The sequence below is a fragment of the Oryzias melastigma genome, linkage group LG21 (assembly GCF_002922805.2).
Source record: "Oryzias melastigma strain HK-1 linkage group LG21, ASM292280v2, whole genome shotgun sequence".
Lineage (NCBI taxonomy): Eukaryota > Metazoa > Chordata > Actinopteri > Beloniformes > Adrianichthyidae > Oryzias > Oryzias melastigma.
Window position 1 is genome coordinate 14,581,879 of NC_050532.1, and position 14,478 is coordinate 14,596,356.

The following is a 14,478-nucleotide window of genomic DNA, read 5'->3' on the forward strand; positions in this document are numbered from 1 at the left end:
TCCCTAAATAAAACCAATAAAAATGTTCAAACTTAGTTGTGAAAGGTAATCCCCCGATCCCTGGCTTCAATAGTCCGCCGATTTGAGCCGGCATATGCTGCACAATGCTCAGGCATCTTGTGTTCGTCTTCTTTATTTTTGTTTGTCTTGGCGACAGGACGACCGGTCCAAGATGGTGGCCGCAATTCCTGCGCTCCAGCAGCCAGTGCTCTCTATATGATATCTATGGGATCAACAGAAACCCAGAGTTTTTCTTCTTAGGTCAACCTGGAGTTGTAAGTGGAAGTAAAGAAGCATTTTCTGTTGCTACAAAGAGACTTAAGCGGACGGTGACTTTAGATCTGTCTTCATGGTGGACAGTTTACTACAGCGTTGAAAAGCAAAAGTCATGTTTGACCCTCGTGCTCTCCTTTGGGGTCCAGATGACCCGACCCATACATTGATGTGTATCCTCCCATGACAAAGGTGGACAGGATTTCATGTCTACAATGGACACCAGTGAAGATAAAAAAATCCTTGAAAAAAAAGTCCAGCTTGCTGTTTTGTGGGGTCCAGGTGACCTCACTTTTAATGTAAACATCCCTATGACAGCACAAGGGTTTAACCTGCTGTTTTGAATGACATCGGTGAGGATGGGATACTGCCCTGCTAGTGTGCACTCAGAGAATGATGCATGGCGCCGAAACTTAAACCGTAAATCAATCATTAACATTTTAACATTTTTATTTGGTACATTTAAATATATTTTTTAAATAATGTCCATGAGAAGTTTACTAGATCACATTACATTTATTGCCAGAAATATTCACCATTAGTGCTGATCAATAACAACATATGTAACAACAAACAATTTTATTAAATGGAGTAAAAAAAAAAAGTATAAACATGTATCAATTTACTTTGTACTAAGCAATACAATAAAAAGGCAGAAAAACAAAGTATTTAAAATGAAGGGCATCAGTGCTGTTGATGGTCAAATTGGATAGTAATATTGATATATCAGTCATAGAACCATTTAAAGAACGGATTTTTTCTTTTTTTTTTAAGTGTTTTGTTGTGATAAAAGTCTGGAACAATGTATGCCCACCTATGGTCCAAGTTTATGATATTCTGGTTACCAATTAGTGTTTAGGCCAATACGCAATGTGACTGGAACTTCTTTTTAGGTCCATCATCACTATAAAAGACACACTGATTGTTGTAGAGAACTCATTCATGTAACGCTCGTGGGAGCTTGAATCTGAATCCATTTTGATTTTGGATGATTGATCTCTTTTAAGCAATAAAAAACAAGAGAAAAAATAGACAAAAAAGATATAAATCTATGTATTATTTAATATAAAACAAAGCTACTTTTTCTGGAATTCAAGTTATTTTTGTTTCTAATTTTAGATTTCACTTGACTTTGAAACATTGTGGAAGTGAGACAGATTTTAGTTTGGAAGAAATGCTTCTTGGAAACAGCATTCAAGTTTGTATTTGGCATCAAAAAGCTAGAAAACAAATGTACAAGCATTCTCTAGAAAGTATGGTTAGAAACCTTATCAAGCTTGTGCTAGCTCTGTGATTCGTCAAGGCTTTACAATGGACCTGAGCTAAGCTCCTCATTTCAGCAGCTTTAAAACCAGACAAACAGTTAAAGGACATTTGAGGACTACAGGATTTTATTCCATTTCATGTTCATTGTCACTGCTGCCAGCTCAGTTTCAGTTTCACAATCACAGAGTTTCTCCATCAGGGGCAGACGAGGCTGCTGCAACCTCACAGCTGAGCCGCTGAGACCCTCCTGTGGCAGGAATGTGGGGCTGGGATCTCCATCAGCATCCTGACGGTCAGCAGAGGGAAAGCCGTGGTCTTCAACAGGATGTCCAGAGTTCCTCTTCTCTGTGAGGGTCATGTCCTCTTCTGACCATAGGCAGCTCATCATGTTCTTGCAATGGTGGTGAATGGAAGGGCTGCAGATGGGATTACTGCAAACAAGTAAACAAGTACACAATTGATACTTCCAGCAGTTTTCCTCAAAGACAAAACTCAAAGTCTCCATAAAAACGTTGTTTCTTACTAATAAAGTGTATAAATCTCTCTTCTCCTCGTGTGAGAGAGCGGCTCCTCTGTGCTCGTGGTGGGACAGGCTGAGGATGGAGCTCCAACGTGGAAGCTGCTGTTCTCCAGCCAGAACCTGTGCAGACGGGGAGCTGCTTAGAAACAGAAACGTCCTCCCTGTCTCTGTGGAGGTTTCCAGTGGAAAACAGAAGACTTTTCTAGAGGTTTGCTCACGTCAGTCCATCCATCCATTCCATCCATCCATTTTCCTGACCGCTTCTTCCCTTTCGGGGTCGCGGGGGTGCTGGAGCCTATCCCGGCTACTGAAGGGCGAAGGCGGGGTACACCCTGGACAGGTCTCCAGTCTGTCTCAGGACCTCAATCACACACACATTCACTCTCACATCCACACCTAGGGGCAATTTAGAGTCACCAATGAACCTATGAAGCATGTTTTTGGACGGTGGGAGGAAGCCGGAGTCCCCAGTGAAAACCCACACATGCACGGGGAGAACATGCAAACTCCACACAGAAAGGTCCCAGCCGGGAGTCGAACCGGGGCCTTCTCGCTGTGAGGCAAGAGCGCTAACCACTGCGCCACCGTGCAGCCCTCACATCAGTCCATGTTTAATAATTCCTGAGCTCCATCCTTCAGACTGTCTGGATCAGGGGTCTGTAACCTTCAACACTTAAAGAGCCACTTGGGCCAATTTCTCACTGACATCATCCCAACAGGAGCCAAAAAGTCTTAACCACTTTTCAGAAAAATAAGACACTGATTTGTTTTTATAATAATGTTACTATTATAATCATTATAAATGATTTTTTTGGCAAAATAAAATAAAGCTTTTTTTTCTAAAACATGAAATAGTTTATAATTTTTGTCATAGATTTCACATGACTTCCTTTCAAAATAAAAGACATCCTGAGACACATCGGATCCTCTCAATGCAGCAAATCATTAGATATTAATTTTTAAACAAACATTTGTAAATTTAATGAACTAAATCAGAGCTAAAAATCCTTGAATTTGATTAAAAATAGAAAATCCGGCACCTCAAAAATCTATCAAAAAGCTTCAACTGTTTATAAATTAATTGAATCAAGTTTTATTTTTTTTACACTTTACTACTTACGTTCTTTTAAAAGTTATACTTTTTAAAAATGTTTTATTTTTCTTTAACCAAAGAGCCACAATGGAGAGGTCAAAGAGCCACATGTGGCTCCGGAACTGCAGGCTGCAGACCCCTGGTCTGGGTCTGGATCCTTCTTCAGCACACTCTCCAACTGTGGCGTCATCCTCTCCTGTGGAAATTAGTTAGCTCTTTTAGTAACTAAAGACATCAGGACTTCAAGTGAAGATCCTAACAGTCAGACTGAGGCTTTATAGAAGAGGAGAGAAACTCAGAGTTCAAATTACCTTCAGAAGGAGGAACCAACCAGGAGGAAGAATGTCCTGAGCGTCTGGTCTTCTCTTCAGGAAATCTGTTGAGGAATCAAATATGATGAAAAAAATGTTGATCCAACCCAAGACCTGAGCTGCACTGAACATCTTTCACCTCACACTGTCCTACTATGGTGGAAAAGTCTGTGGAGGATTTCAAAAATGGTCATGCCTGCTGCTATAACAAACATCGAAATGACAGAGTCGTACCTTCAGCGCTCTCTCTTGCAGCCTCTTCTTCGCCTGCTCTGCTTGAATTGTCCTAGTCCGGCTGGACGCTGAACCACAGCAGAACTAGAGGGCGAAGTTAGAAGAATGTTGCTGAATTGGGAGCTGCTGCTGCTTTGAAGGAAACTTTATGTCAGAAAATATGGTTAAGCTTAATTTCCTTTTCAGGTCTAGACATCTGTGGGGATACTGAAGAAAAACTATTGAAATAGACACAACTGGAACTTGATGAACTCAACTCCAAGAAATATGAAAGAAAAGTCTTTAAAAAGAAAGAGTGCAAATACTTACCATTGCTTTTCCCAGTCTACTACCTGAAAACATTATTTGAAACAACAAATATTTGGAATGGTCAAGCTGGTTCTACTTTGGATTCAAAGAGGAAAACGTTAAAAGGAAACCTATCAATTTTAAAATTAAAACACAAAACTTAAAAAATAGAACTAAACTGAACACACTCAACATTCTATTGAATAAAGTCAAATAAATGTTCAAACATTCACATTTAAAATTGAACAAGAAAGAAAGACAATTTTCTAGTGTAAAATTCTGTACAATTCAAACAACAAATTATAAAATTAATCTAAACATTCTAAAGATTCAAATAAAAAACAAGTACAACTGTCCAATTTAAAATCTAACAAGTAAATTAAGTAATTTTTTAACCGTTTGTGTAAAACTAAGGCCTTTGTAAAAAAATAAATAAATAAATGTCTGGCATGTGAGTGAATTCTGGCCTGATGTTTTTAAACCACTAGCTGTAGTAGTCCCATTGACTGTAGAAATAATAAACTTAGCGAGCAATGAGGTCCCCCATTGGAAATGTATTACTTCCTCTCCTCGCGAAAGTAGGCCGCCGCTTTCACCGTCACTTCCTGAAACGGATATCACCATTTGCAACCCATCTTCAGCGATTGGTCTGAGTCATAGCTGAGTCATGGAATCTACAGGAAGTACTGTCGCCAATCAGGAGTGAGATTATTGCAACCGTCCGCCTCTTTCCACGCCTCGACCACGAGACCGCGGATGTAAACAGATTCTACTTTAATCACGGTGGCTCGGGAGAATTGTACGAGTCATTGTTTGAAGTCTTTGAGGGAGAACCATTCCAACATTTGATTCTGTCAGCGGTCCTTTTGGATTTACTTACATTTATTCCTTTTTGTTGAGATAAAAGGAGCATTTGGGTGACGCTGCTGGAGAACGGCGCGTGTCCCTCTCGCGGGCACCGCAGCAGCAGCTTGTCTCTTCACATGCGCTGCCACGTTACAGTCTGATCAGATGCACGTGAGAAGCACGTTCAGTGGTATTTAAAATAAATAACCATCCTAACAAGTGAACAGCTTGATCTTTTTTCTGTTTGAAAATACCACCAGGTCCTTTCAAGTTTCTCTCGCGCTCCTCAGACGGCTGCGTCTAATTCAGGCTGAAGCTGGAAAAGTGAGAAAGATGAAACTTTGGTTGGTGATTTTATGCGCATATATGCAACTTAGAATTTATAAGCTACAATCAAAACTGTGAAAAAAGAAAAACGAACGTTAAACAAAGAAAAAGGTCCAAAGCACATAACCTCAGAGTGAAATCTATTTCTACAGAGTAAATCCTCATCTAAAAATGTCGACAGCATGCTCCTCTTGTTGTTTTAAACTGCTGCATCGGTACATTCCATTGAGGAAAACAACAGTAGGACAATGATTGGTACATTGTTGAATTGTAAAGTAGGTGTTAAAAGGTCTTCATGGACCCATTGATGAAGTCTGCTCCCATTGGCTACCCGTCATCTGTCAATCAAACCCCCCAGACGTTCGACGTCAGACCCACAAACGCTTATTGAGCCATCTGATTGGTCAATTTATAACTCTAATAACTTATGTTAATGGCATAAAAATTTTTAAAAAAAAAATAGGATTAGAAAAAAGAAGTTAATCAGAAAGCAGCAGAGGAAGAATGATTATTCTGACATATAAAATGACTGAGAAATAACTGTCTGTTTCTCAATGTAAGTCAATGGGACTTTGGGCTTTTTGCAACCCAGTGGTACTTCCTATATGGAACACGGAAGGAGGGGGGCTTGCTCTGTCCAGTTTTTCTTATATACAGTCTATAAGTAGTCCGTGTCAAACAGATTGAGGATTCGGAGATCTGCTGCTGATGTCTTGTCGCTCAGATCGGAGTTCGATTGGTCGGGCCTGCCCCTTTCGTCACGTGAGCTCTTCCGTGTAGCTCTTCCAGATGTTTTCCAGCTACCTCCTCCTCCAGTGGCCGCGCTGTCCGCAGGGATGTAGACACCAGAACCTGCAGTGATCAGGTACCGTTTCATGTTCCGACCGCTCGAGTGACTGTCGCGTTCGTGGCTGTTATAAACGCTGCCGCGGCTCATCGCCTTGTTAGCATCGTTAGCTTCATCCCGGCTAAAAACACTCACAGCGAGGAGACTTTCGGGGTATTTATCAACTCATAGGAACACCCCCACCCCTACCCCCGGCTATGTTTTTAAAACAAATATTGTGTGGCGTGGTGGGACATGAGTCTGAGTGATTCCCAACCTAGTTTCTCAAAGTTAGCCTCTGAACCGGCTACAGGTTAGCTGCCGGAGAAGTTTACGGAATCAGACGTGGGGAGGGGGGGCAACACCTCCAGGTTCTGGTGAACTTGACCCGGTGGGGGGTGGGGTTGCTTCCGGCCCGGACGGTCCCGCCTCGGCCTGTTTAGGTCACGTGATGAAAGCTTCTGCTTTCTGCTCCTGGAGCTGTCATGGCATGTATCGCTAACTCCAGCTCCGCAGCCTTCTTCAAAGGGTAAGGGCGCTGCTCCTGCTGTCTGCTCCTCCGGCCTCATCCAGCAGCAAACATCAGAACAGGAGTCAGGAGGGTTCGACAGGGAACCTGGAGGAGGCTTCCTAGTGTTGGTAATTCAAACTATTGTTAGAACAGACAGCTAAAAGCTTCCTGATGACTTACTGGACTAAATCTACATGTCCGAATGAAGACATGGAGTCATTCCTCTGAGCTCCTCCATGAAGGAAGGAAGAGAATGTGGATCTACAGCCTGTCAGAGATCACCCTCTGCTCTCATCAGAAACCAGCAATCATTTTCTGAGACCACAGAGAAGCGTGGGATGAATGAAAGTCTCTGTAGAGTCCTCTGGTGTTTAAAGCAGAGAGCATACCAGGCCTCCCTTACTTCTGATTCTGGAATCACCTTTTAAAGAGGGAAGTGACTATTCCCACATACGTAGGAGGGTTAGGGTTACTGTTCAAAAATGTACGGGACTGCAGCAATGTGCACTTAGGTCGCATGTATCACATGAGGCCGACATGAAGTTTTTGGTCTCATATAATTATATTGGAATGACATCAGACTGTAACCCTTTAACACCTGACAGTTCCAAAAACGCTTAAACACAAAATCTTTAACATACTGTAACTTTTCAACCTTTAACACAATAATTCCAATAGATTCTGAAATTACATTGATCGTGTTAACGGTTGAGAAGTTACAGTAAATCAAAGAACATAAACACTGGAGTTAAAGGGTTAAAGAGACTCTTTTAGGTCGTCTCACTTCCTTTTTAAGTGAGGAATTCAGACAGTCTGTAGCTGTCAGCTGATGGATCACATCAACAGGTAAGACAAGCTCACAGCAGGTGGGGAACTGGAGCTGTGCTGGGACGGGGGGTCCTTCTGTTCCTCCTACCCTCACACCACCAGCGCTCTTCCACTCTCTCTTTAATGCCAGCCCTTACCACCTCGTGATGGCTCTGCGGTTGAAGGACGTCTGCGTTTCTGCCCGTGTCTGTATGAACATCTGGATGCCCGCGCTGACTGTCTGAAAGCTGGATCATCAGCTGACTGAACCTCACCTGCTCCTGCGTTTGTCCTCGTAGGCGCCGCAGCAGTGACATGGCTGCCGATGACAAGTCCTCTTCATCAACAGAGTTCAGCACCGAGCCGGCTGTCATCTCCCCCGCCAGCCCCTCCCACCTGACCCACTTTAAACCCCTGACCCCGGAGCAGGATGAGCCCCCGCTGCGCTCCGCCTACAGCTCCTTCGTCAACCTGTTTCGTTTCAACAACAAAGGTGAGCGTGTTTCCATGTGGAGGCTTGGCTTTCTATCAGCAAATCTTTGGTGTCCTGAATAAGAGACGAGCCTGAGCTTTCATCGGCCCTCTTGGTAAAGCTGTGCCTCAGAAGGATTCTGAGCGCGAGTCCTTCACTGACCACATACTGACTCCCTCACTGTACCGACATGACAACAGAAAGAAAAACAATGGTAACCAACAGGATTGCATTATTTGAGCAGAGACTATATGAAGAGACAAACAAAGCATGTGGTCATGTGACCTGTGGACTGATTAAACTTTCAGCTCTGCTGTCAGTCAAATGGCCACACCCCCAGCAAAACGACGGAGGTTGTTGATAGAGTGGCGTTATGTCTCAAGGCTGGTTTTATCTTGCAGTACCGCGGGGGTCCGGATGCATGGGCCCGTTTCTCCGAGTTTAAGTGTCTCTTTCCTGTCAGATGTCGCTGATGCTGTTTCTGCATGGGAGGGGAGCTGGAATGATGCTTCACTCGGACACTTTTCCATATCTTCGTTTGAAGCTTCCGCTTATGTTTCAGTGAGTCCTGTTAGAGTTTAGAGCGGGAGGAAGTGACAGCCTGATGCTTTCATGCTTTCAGTGCATCTCATTTATAGTGTTGTGGACTGTGAGCAGTAAGAACAATAGAAAACCTTTTCTCTTTTCTTTCAAACTGCAGTCAGACCTTTGGAATGAACAAACGGGATCCTGTTTTTTCTGTTGTAGGCAGAAAGCTCTCATCATTGTGGAGATTCACCAGTTTGAGTCTTCCCTGGTGATTCTGGTGAACCTCTTGGATAGTGTGATTACAGGTTTCAGTTTCTGAGTTTGCCAGGATTGTTTTAAGAAGTTGAAATAACAGATCAACTAGTTGTTCAGTCAAAGTTTATTTTAATTATTAAGCTATTTTCTCTTGCAAAAATGACTTTAAAATGAAGTGTTTGTACGTGAATCCTGCACATTTCTTGTCAAAGTCATTGACTGGACTGAGTGACCCCTACCCCCCCCCCTCCCATTCCAAACAGGAAGTACCTGCTGGCTCCAAAAAGCCCAAATCCCACAGACTTTTATTGTGAAATAAACAGCTGTTACTCAGTCATTCTATTGGTCAGAACAACCATTCTTGCTCTGATACAATTTTTAACATCTTCCTGATAATCCTCATTTTTTTCATATTTTTTTCTGTAGTTCAAGTATCAAAGTTATAAACTGACCAATCCGATGTCTCATCAGAAGTAGGTGGAGGCTGCTGGCCCCTCCTCCAATATTCAAAACGTTTGATTGACAGATTTTGTCTGTGAGCAAGTTCAGTCCTGATTGGTGAGAATGGTTGCCATAGAAACGATGACTCAGAAGGACTGATCAATCACTTCTTACTAATGTCGTCTGGGTCCAACATGGCGGCGTCTGTATCACATGAACATGGTGACTGAATGGGTTGGGGCTGGAAGAGAACCATTTTCTCTGAGTGACATCACACTCACTCAGTCCAGTTCTCTGATACTGTTTCTACTTTCATTGGCATATTTAAGAGGATGTACTTTAGTTTGTTAATGTCTGGATGCTCTTCTTTCCAGCAGGTGGATGCATCATTTCCCTGCTGGTTCCTATTCTTCTGCATTTCAGGGCATTAGTCCGCTGACTTTAACTCAGAGGTTCATAGGACTCTTGAGTTTCATGTCAGACTCAAAGTCTTCAAAACCAGCAGAAAAAGTCTCTAAATTTGTTGCTGGTTCTGAACAGAGTATCTGTGGGTCTGAAAAATAATCATTTTAACAGCACAAGTTGATCACAACTTGTTTTGTTTTTAATTTCTGTCATGCTTCATGTCTCTGGCCTCACTGTCTATGTTCCTGTTTCGTAACGCTAACCTTTATTTAAACATGTTCTAAAGAGTCAACATTGAGGAAAGATTCACTCACAATCATGAGCACGGAAGGAAAAGACCAGCTGATGAGGAAATGTTGATCGAGTCCCTGCTGACTGACTGATGAATCATGGTCTACTTCCTTGTGAAGCTGCTTTAGGACATGAGTGTAACAACATGTAAGCCTGCCTTAAGTGGTCTTTTGAGGAACTTCCTGGTTTGCGTTGAATCTGTGAAGGGAAGGTTGATCAGACTGTCAGTGGGAGCCGCCCCTCACGTCTCACAGCAGTGCAAGGTCATGTGACAGGTATTTTTAACCTGAGGTTCAAGAGCCACATGAGCACCATGAGTCACATGACTTCTGCAGAAGGAAACAAGCAATTCCTTTCAGCGTTCCTGCTTTTACACAAGAGTGCAGAGTTTAATCCCTTCTGAGCATTAAAGGCTGGTTTAAATGTAACACGAAATTCACTGGGACTATAGAGAGATTGCATTTCTTGCAAAAATGCATGTGTGATTGCTGACGGCTGATATTATCTTTGATTCTCTTTAACTCTTGTGCTCTCTTATGGGGTCCAGATGACCCCACCCTTACATTAATGTGTGACCCCTCCCATGACAAAGGTGGACAGGATTTCATATCTGCCGCAGACACCAGTGAAGATAAAAAACAAGAAAAAGTTCAGTGTGCTGTCTCGTTGGATCCAGATGACCCCACTATGAATGTAAACATTCCTAGGATAGCACAAGGGTTAAGCCTCTGCTTCTGATGGTGGTTCCTGCCTTGTCCCTAAGAAACTTCCTGCAAATGTCCAGACTGAAGCACCAAGAACATTTAATATTTTTAGAGCCCTGTTGGGGCAGCAGGCCCTTTGGACTTGCTTAAAAAGTGTTAGAGCTTTTCTACAGCAAATAAAAACTTTTCTCGATCAAAACCTGACAACTCTTCTTACATCTCCTAACTCACAGTGAAGGCTCACCCCGGGCTTTCACAGCATGTGTTATGGCTCAGACCGCCGGAGTCTTTATGGAACTTTAAAAGTGCGAGAGGAACCTCCTCTTCAGAAGATCTTGTCTGACCTCTGCGATCTGGCCTCTCCGCTGCTCCAAATCTGTTTCGTTGGGTTACAATTTCCGCCGGAGTCGCAGCACTTTTTGTGAAGTTGAGGCTAGTAACGACCTAAATCCTAATGAATGGCGGATTATTTCATGAACCTACGCGATTTCGGAGTTTCACGAGGTCAGCATCAGAGCCTGTGGTTGCAGCCATCCCGTAGCCAATGGGAGATCTCTGGACCGCTCCTGCATCGCTCCTGAGCTGCAACGGGAGCCGTGGGAGCCGGGGTTACTCCCTCCAGGAAACTGTTGGAAGCTGTTGCTGTTCATCCTTCTCACAGTTGCTTACTGTTTTGTATTCACCTGAGCCTGAACACAGCAGTTCATGCTCCTTGCATGACTCAGCATTGATTTGCTGTCACAGTCCTGAGCCTGACACACCTGTGAACTCCTGCATTTGTGTAAATGTCAAACCCACAGTCGCGTCCAGCTGTCAGGAGCAGAGAAAGGCCAGCTTCAACATGCTGAGGTTGTTGATTTTTGTGTTATGTGTGTTCAGATGAGGGCCGTCGTCCCTCCACAGCTTCAGAGAAGTCAGATGCTCCGCCTCCTTCTAATCAGCCAGAAAGGCGGAGCTCTTCCTCCAGCCCCTCCCTCCCGCTCCATGGCTCCAGAGCACATGGGAAGCAGCACCGTGAGCACCTCCGCCGCTCCTCCACGGCCTCTGGTGAGACACAAACACATGAGCTGTCAGGGAGAAGCTGCCACATTTGGAGGAGCAGACCTGCTCAGTTGAGGTTTTAGGATGTTTGCTGGAGTTGTTCCAGAAACCTGCCTGTGTTTGAGATGTTCTGCTGTCTTTCTCAGTAGCATGAAGCACATTCACAGGATGAACCTGCTCTTTTCTGCCACACTTACCTGTAGATCGTCTGATGTTGGTTTGATCATTGAAGTCCCGTCTTCAATGATCTAATCACAGCCTGACATGAAGCTGCAGAAACCTCTCCTGCAGTTTTCTTTGTTGGGATCACACATGAAGAAACTCACCTGTTTAAGAATGGAAATGTTCTGGATTGTTTTGTGTGAGTGACTGGTGTGAACAAACTTAAAGCAGACCTAAAGCTTCATCTCATTTTGCATGATCGGGCCATTTAGGAAACATTTGGACATATTAGTGTCCAAACTACATTGAAAAATGACAAAGTTTCAGTGTTAGGAAGTCAGATATGCTGGATTAACTCTTAAAAACCACACTGTGTTCTATGAAGTCATAAATGACCTTCTGTCTGCTCTGCTGTGTCTGTGTGGGGGGGTTAGACGGCAACAGGAAGCCTGATGCTGCTCTGAGTGGTCACGACCCCCGCACCGCTGTCCAGCTGCGCACCGCCCTGAAGAGGCTGAAGGAGATCATGGAGGGGAAGAGCCAGGTACTTTCTGCTTGTGAAGTTGTTTGTGACTTTTTAGTTTTTCTTGCAAAGATATTTTAATTTTGTTTCCATGCGCTTCAGAAGTCTGGTTTACCTGCTTCAGTCCATTATCAGAATTCTTCCTGAGTTTCTGCTCATCCAGGCATCCATCTTGGTCTGTTTTTAAAGGGGCCATACCATGATTTTCTTAAGCCTTTCAGAGTGAACTATGTCCATGAATATGATCCTATATTACCTTTGGAACACTAAAAACAAATTATTTATGAAATATTAGTTATCTTTTGTGAGTTTTTTTCTACCCAGAAGAAAAACGACTTAATTCCTGAGGCTCCGCCTGCTGCTGCATGTGGGAACCGCCCATTTCATGACATCATCCTGGGGCAGGGGTGCCCAAACTTTTCCGCTCTGGGACCAAAATCTAAATGGGATCCTGGTCCGCGGGCCAAATACAATATTTTTTTGCATGTCATAAAATAAAAGGAATAAATAAAAAATATGGTTTAATGTATTTATTTTGATTCTATATTCATTAAAGTAACAGCGCCACCTGGAGACCAAAAGTATATTACAACCGTAGAGTTTTGGTACATCATAAAGAATAAACGGGTTTTTGTGACCCCGACTTGGTGGGCCAAATTTTTAGATAAAGATGATTTCCAAACATCTCCCCAGGCTTTTGGCCCAACCTGAATTCTTCCCTTCCCCTTCATTTATGCCTCCAAATGGAGAGTGGTGAAAAAATAGTGTCTCATATTTTGGACGTCCCTTCCGTTCGATGACGTCACCGATAATCTCTGGTCTGCCAGCCTTAGTGCGGAGCTTCCAGCGCTTGAATCTACATAACATCAGTGCTTTTAGAACTTTAAAAAGGTCATGCTACAACAAAAAGTCATTACTTACATTTAAATATAAACTTCTGTGGTCAGAGCGCACCCACGTGAAGAAGAGCTTCTTAGAGCGACACTGTTTACCCTCGAGATGAAGGGCTTTATTTCCCTCTGTTTGGAGGGCAAAAGATACATTTCCTGGAAACACACTTGCACTTAAACTCCCTCTTCAAATGGAGGGGAGAGGAGAAGGGAAGAATTCTGATTGGGCCTTGGAGTCCCACTCATGGTCAGCATGAGGGCTCTGTTCCTCACAGCATCACTGAAGGCCTCCAGGTCTCAGCATCACAAAGAAGGAAAGTGTGAAGGTCTCAGACGTTACCTGATGAGGCTTCATAACCTCTCTCCCCCCTCCCCGTCCCTGCAGGACAGCGATCTCAAGCAGTACTGGATGCCAGACAGCCAGTGTAAGGAGTGCTATGACTGCAACGAGAAGTTCACCACCTTCCGCCGCAGACACCACTGCAGGCTGTGCGGGCAGATCTTCTGCAGCCGCTGCTGCAACCAGGAGATCCCCGGAAAGTTCATGGGATACACGGGTGGATATTGGTCTTGACCTTCTCACGTTTGTCACTTACAGTGTTCTCTCGTTTATCACAGGCAATACAATCCATATCTGTAATGTGATAGGTGACATTTGTGAAGGATTCTAGATGTCTTCACACTTTGTTTAAACTTTCAAAGTTCAAACCATCACGGATTAGAGAATGAAAACAAAGATGAAGATTTACGTAACTCTGGCGAGCCAAATTCATCTAGAGACACAACACCGGAGCTCCAGTGTTTCTTTTATTTACTGTAACGTTTCTACCGTTAACACAACCATTCCAGCAGATTCTGAAAGAGAACAGTGGCGCGATTAAAGATTGTGTGTTTAAGTGTCACCAGCGACCCCTCAGGTGTTAAAGGATCCATCACTCAGGAAGTTGAATGGACTGATTGCTTTGAAAGAAGTGATTGGAAGTGTTTCTGCTTCTAACGCTCCTATCCTCACAACAATAAATCAAACCTTTGCTTATTCCAAAATGTTTTCGCCCAGTTTTTTATACCAGTGTGTTGGCCCCTCCCACCTCTAATGTTGAACCCTTGTTCTCTGAATCCAGGAGACCTGCGAGCGTGCACGTACTGTCGTAAACTGGCACTCAGCTACGCTCACTCGGCCGAGTCCGGTGTGATCGGTGAAGACCTGAGCGTCCTGCCGGACTCCGCCTGCTCCGTGTCCGTGCTGGAGCCCAGTGAGCCGCGCACACCTGTGGGGGGACGCAAGGCAAGCAGGAATATTTTCCTGGAGGAAGACTTGACCTGGCAGAGGTGAACACACAGAAGCAAGAGCCCAGTGTCCTCCAAACAAACGTGTCCTCCTCACCTCTTCCTTTGTCATCCACACTCCTTTACTGTGCTTTCTTCTGCCTGCACTTCCTGATGCAGAAGTTTCCTGCTTCACCT

At 43.8% G+C, this 14,478-nt stretch overlaps 1 protein-coding gene across 8 annotated transcripts in view; it reads left to right on the forward strand.

Annotated features, from left to right (window-relative positions):
- The first annotated feature begins 5,791 nt into the window (after positions 1–5,791).
- The window catches only part of pikfyve (phosphoinositide kinase, FYVE finger containing), a 28,954-nt gene continuing 20,267 nt past the window's right edge, over positions 5,792–14,478 (forward strand). For 5 of the 8 annotated variants that reach the window (XM_036209753.1, XM_036209756.1, XM_036209754.1 and 2 more), the window contains exons 1-6: positions 6,410–6,513; positions 7,602–7,795; positions 11,278–11,445; positions 12,036–12,145; positions 13,400–13,571; positions 14,136–14,343. In XM_036209753.1, the coding sequence (XP_036065646.1) occupies positions 6,470–6,513; positions 7,602–7,795; positions 11,278–11,445; positions 12,036–12,145; positions 13,400–13,571; positions 14,136–14,343 (896 nt within the window). In that variant the 5' untranslated portion in view covers positions 6,410–6,469. Of the gene's footprint in view, positions 6,024–6,408; positions 6,514–7,601; positions 7,796–11,277; positions 11,446–12,035; positions 12,146–13,399; positions 13,572–14,135; positions 14,344–14,478 lie in introns of those variants that run through there. The other 3 variants (XR_004946968.1, XM_036209757.1, XM_024260503.2) reach the window with 2 other exon arrangements.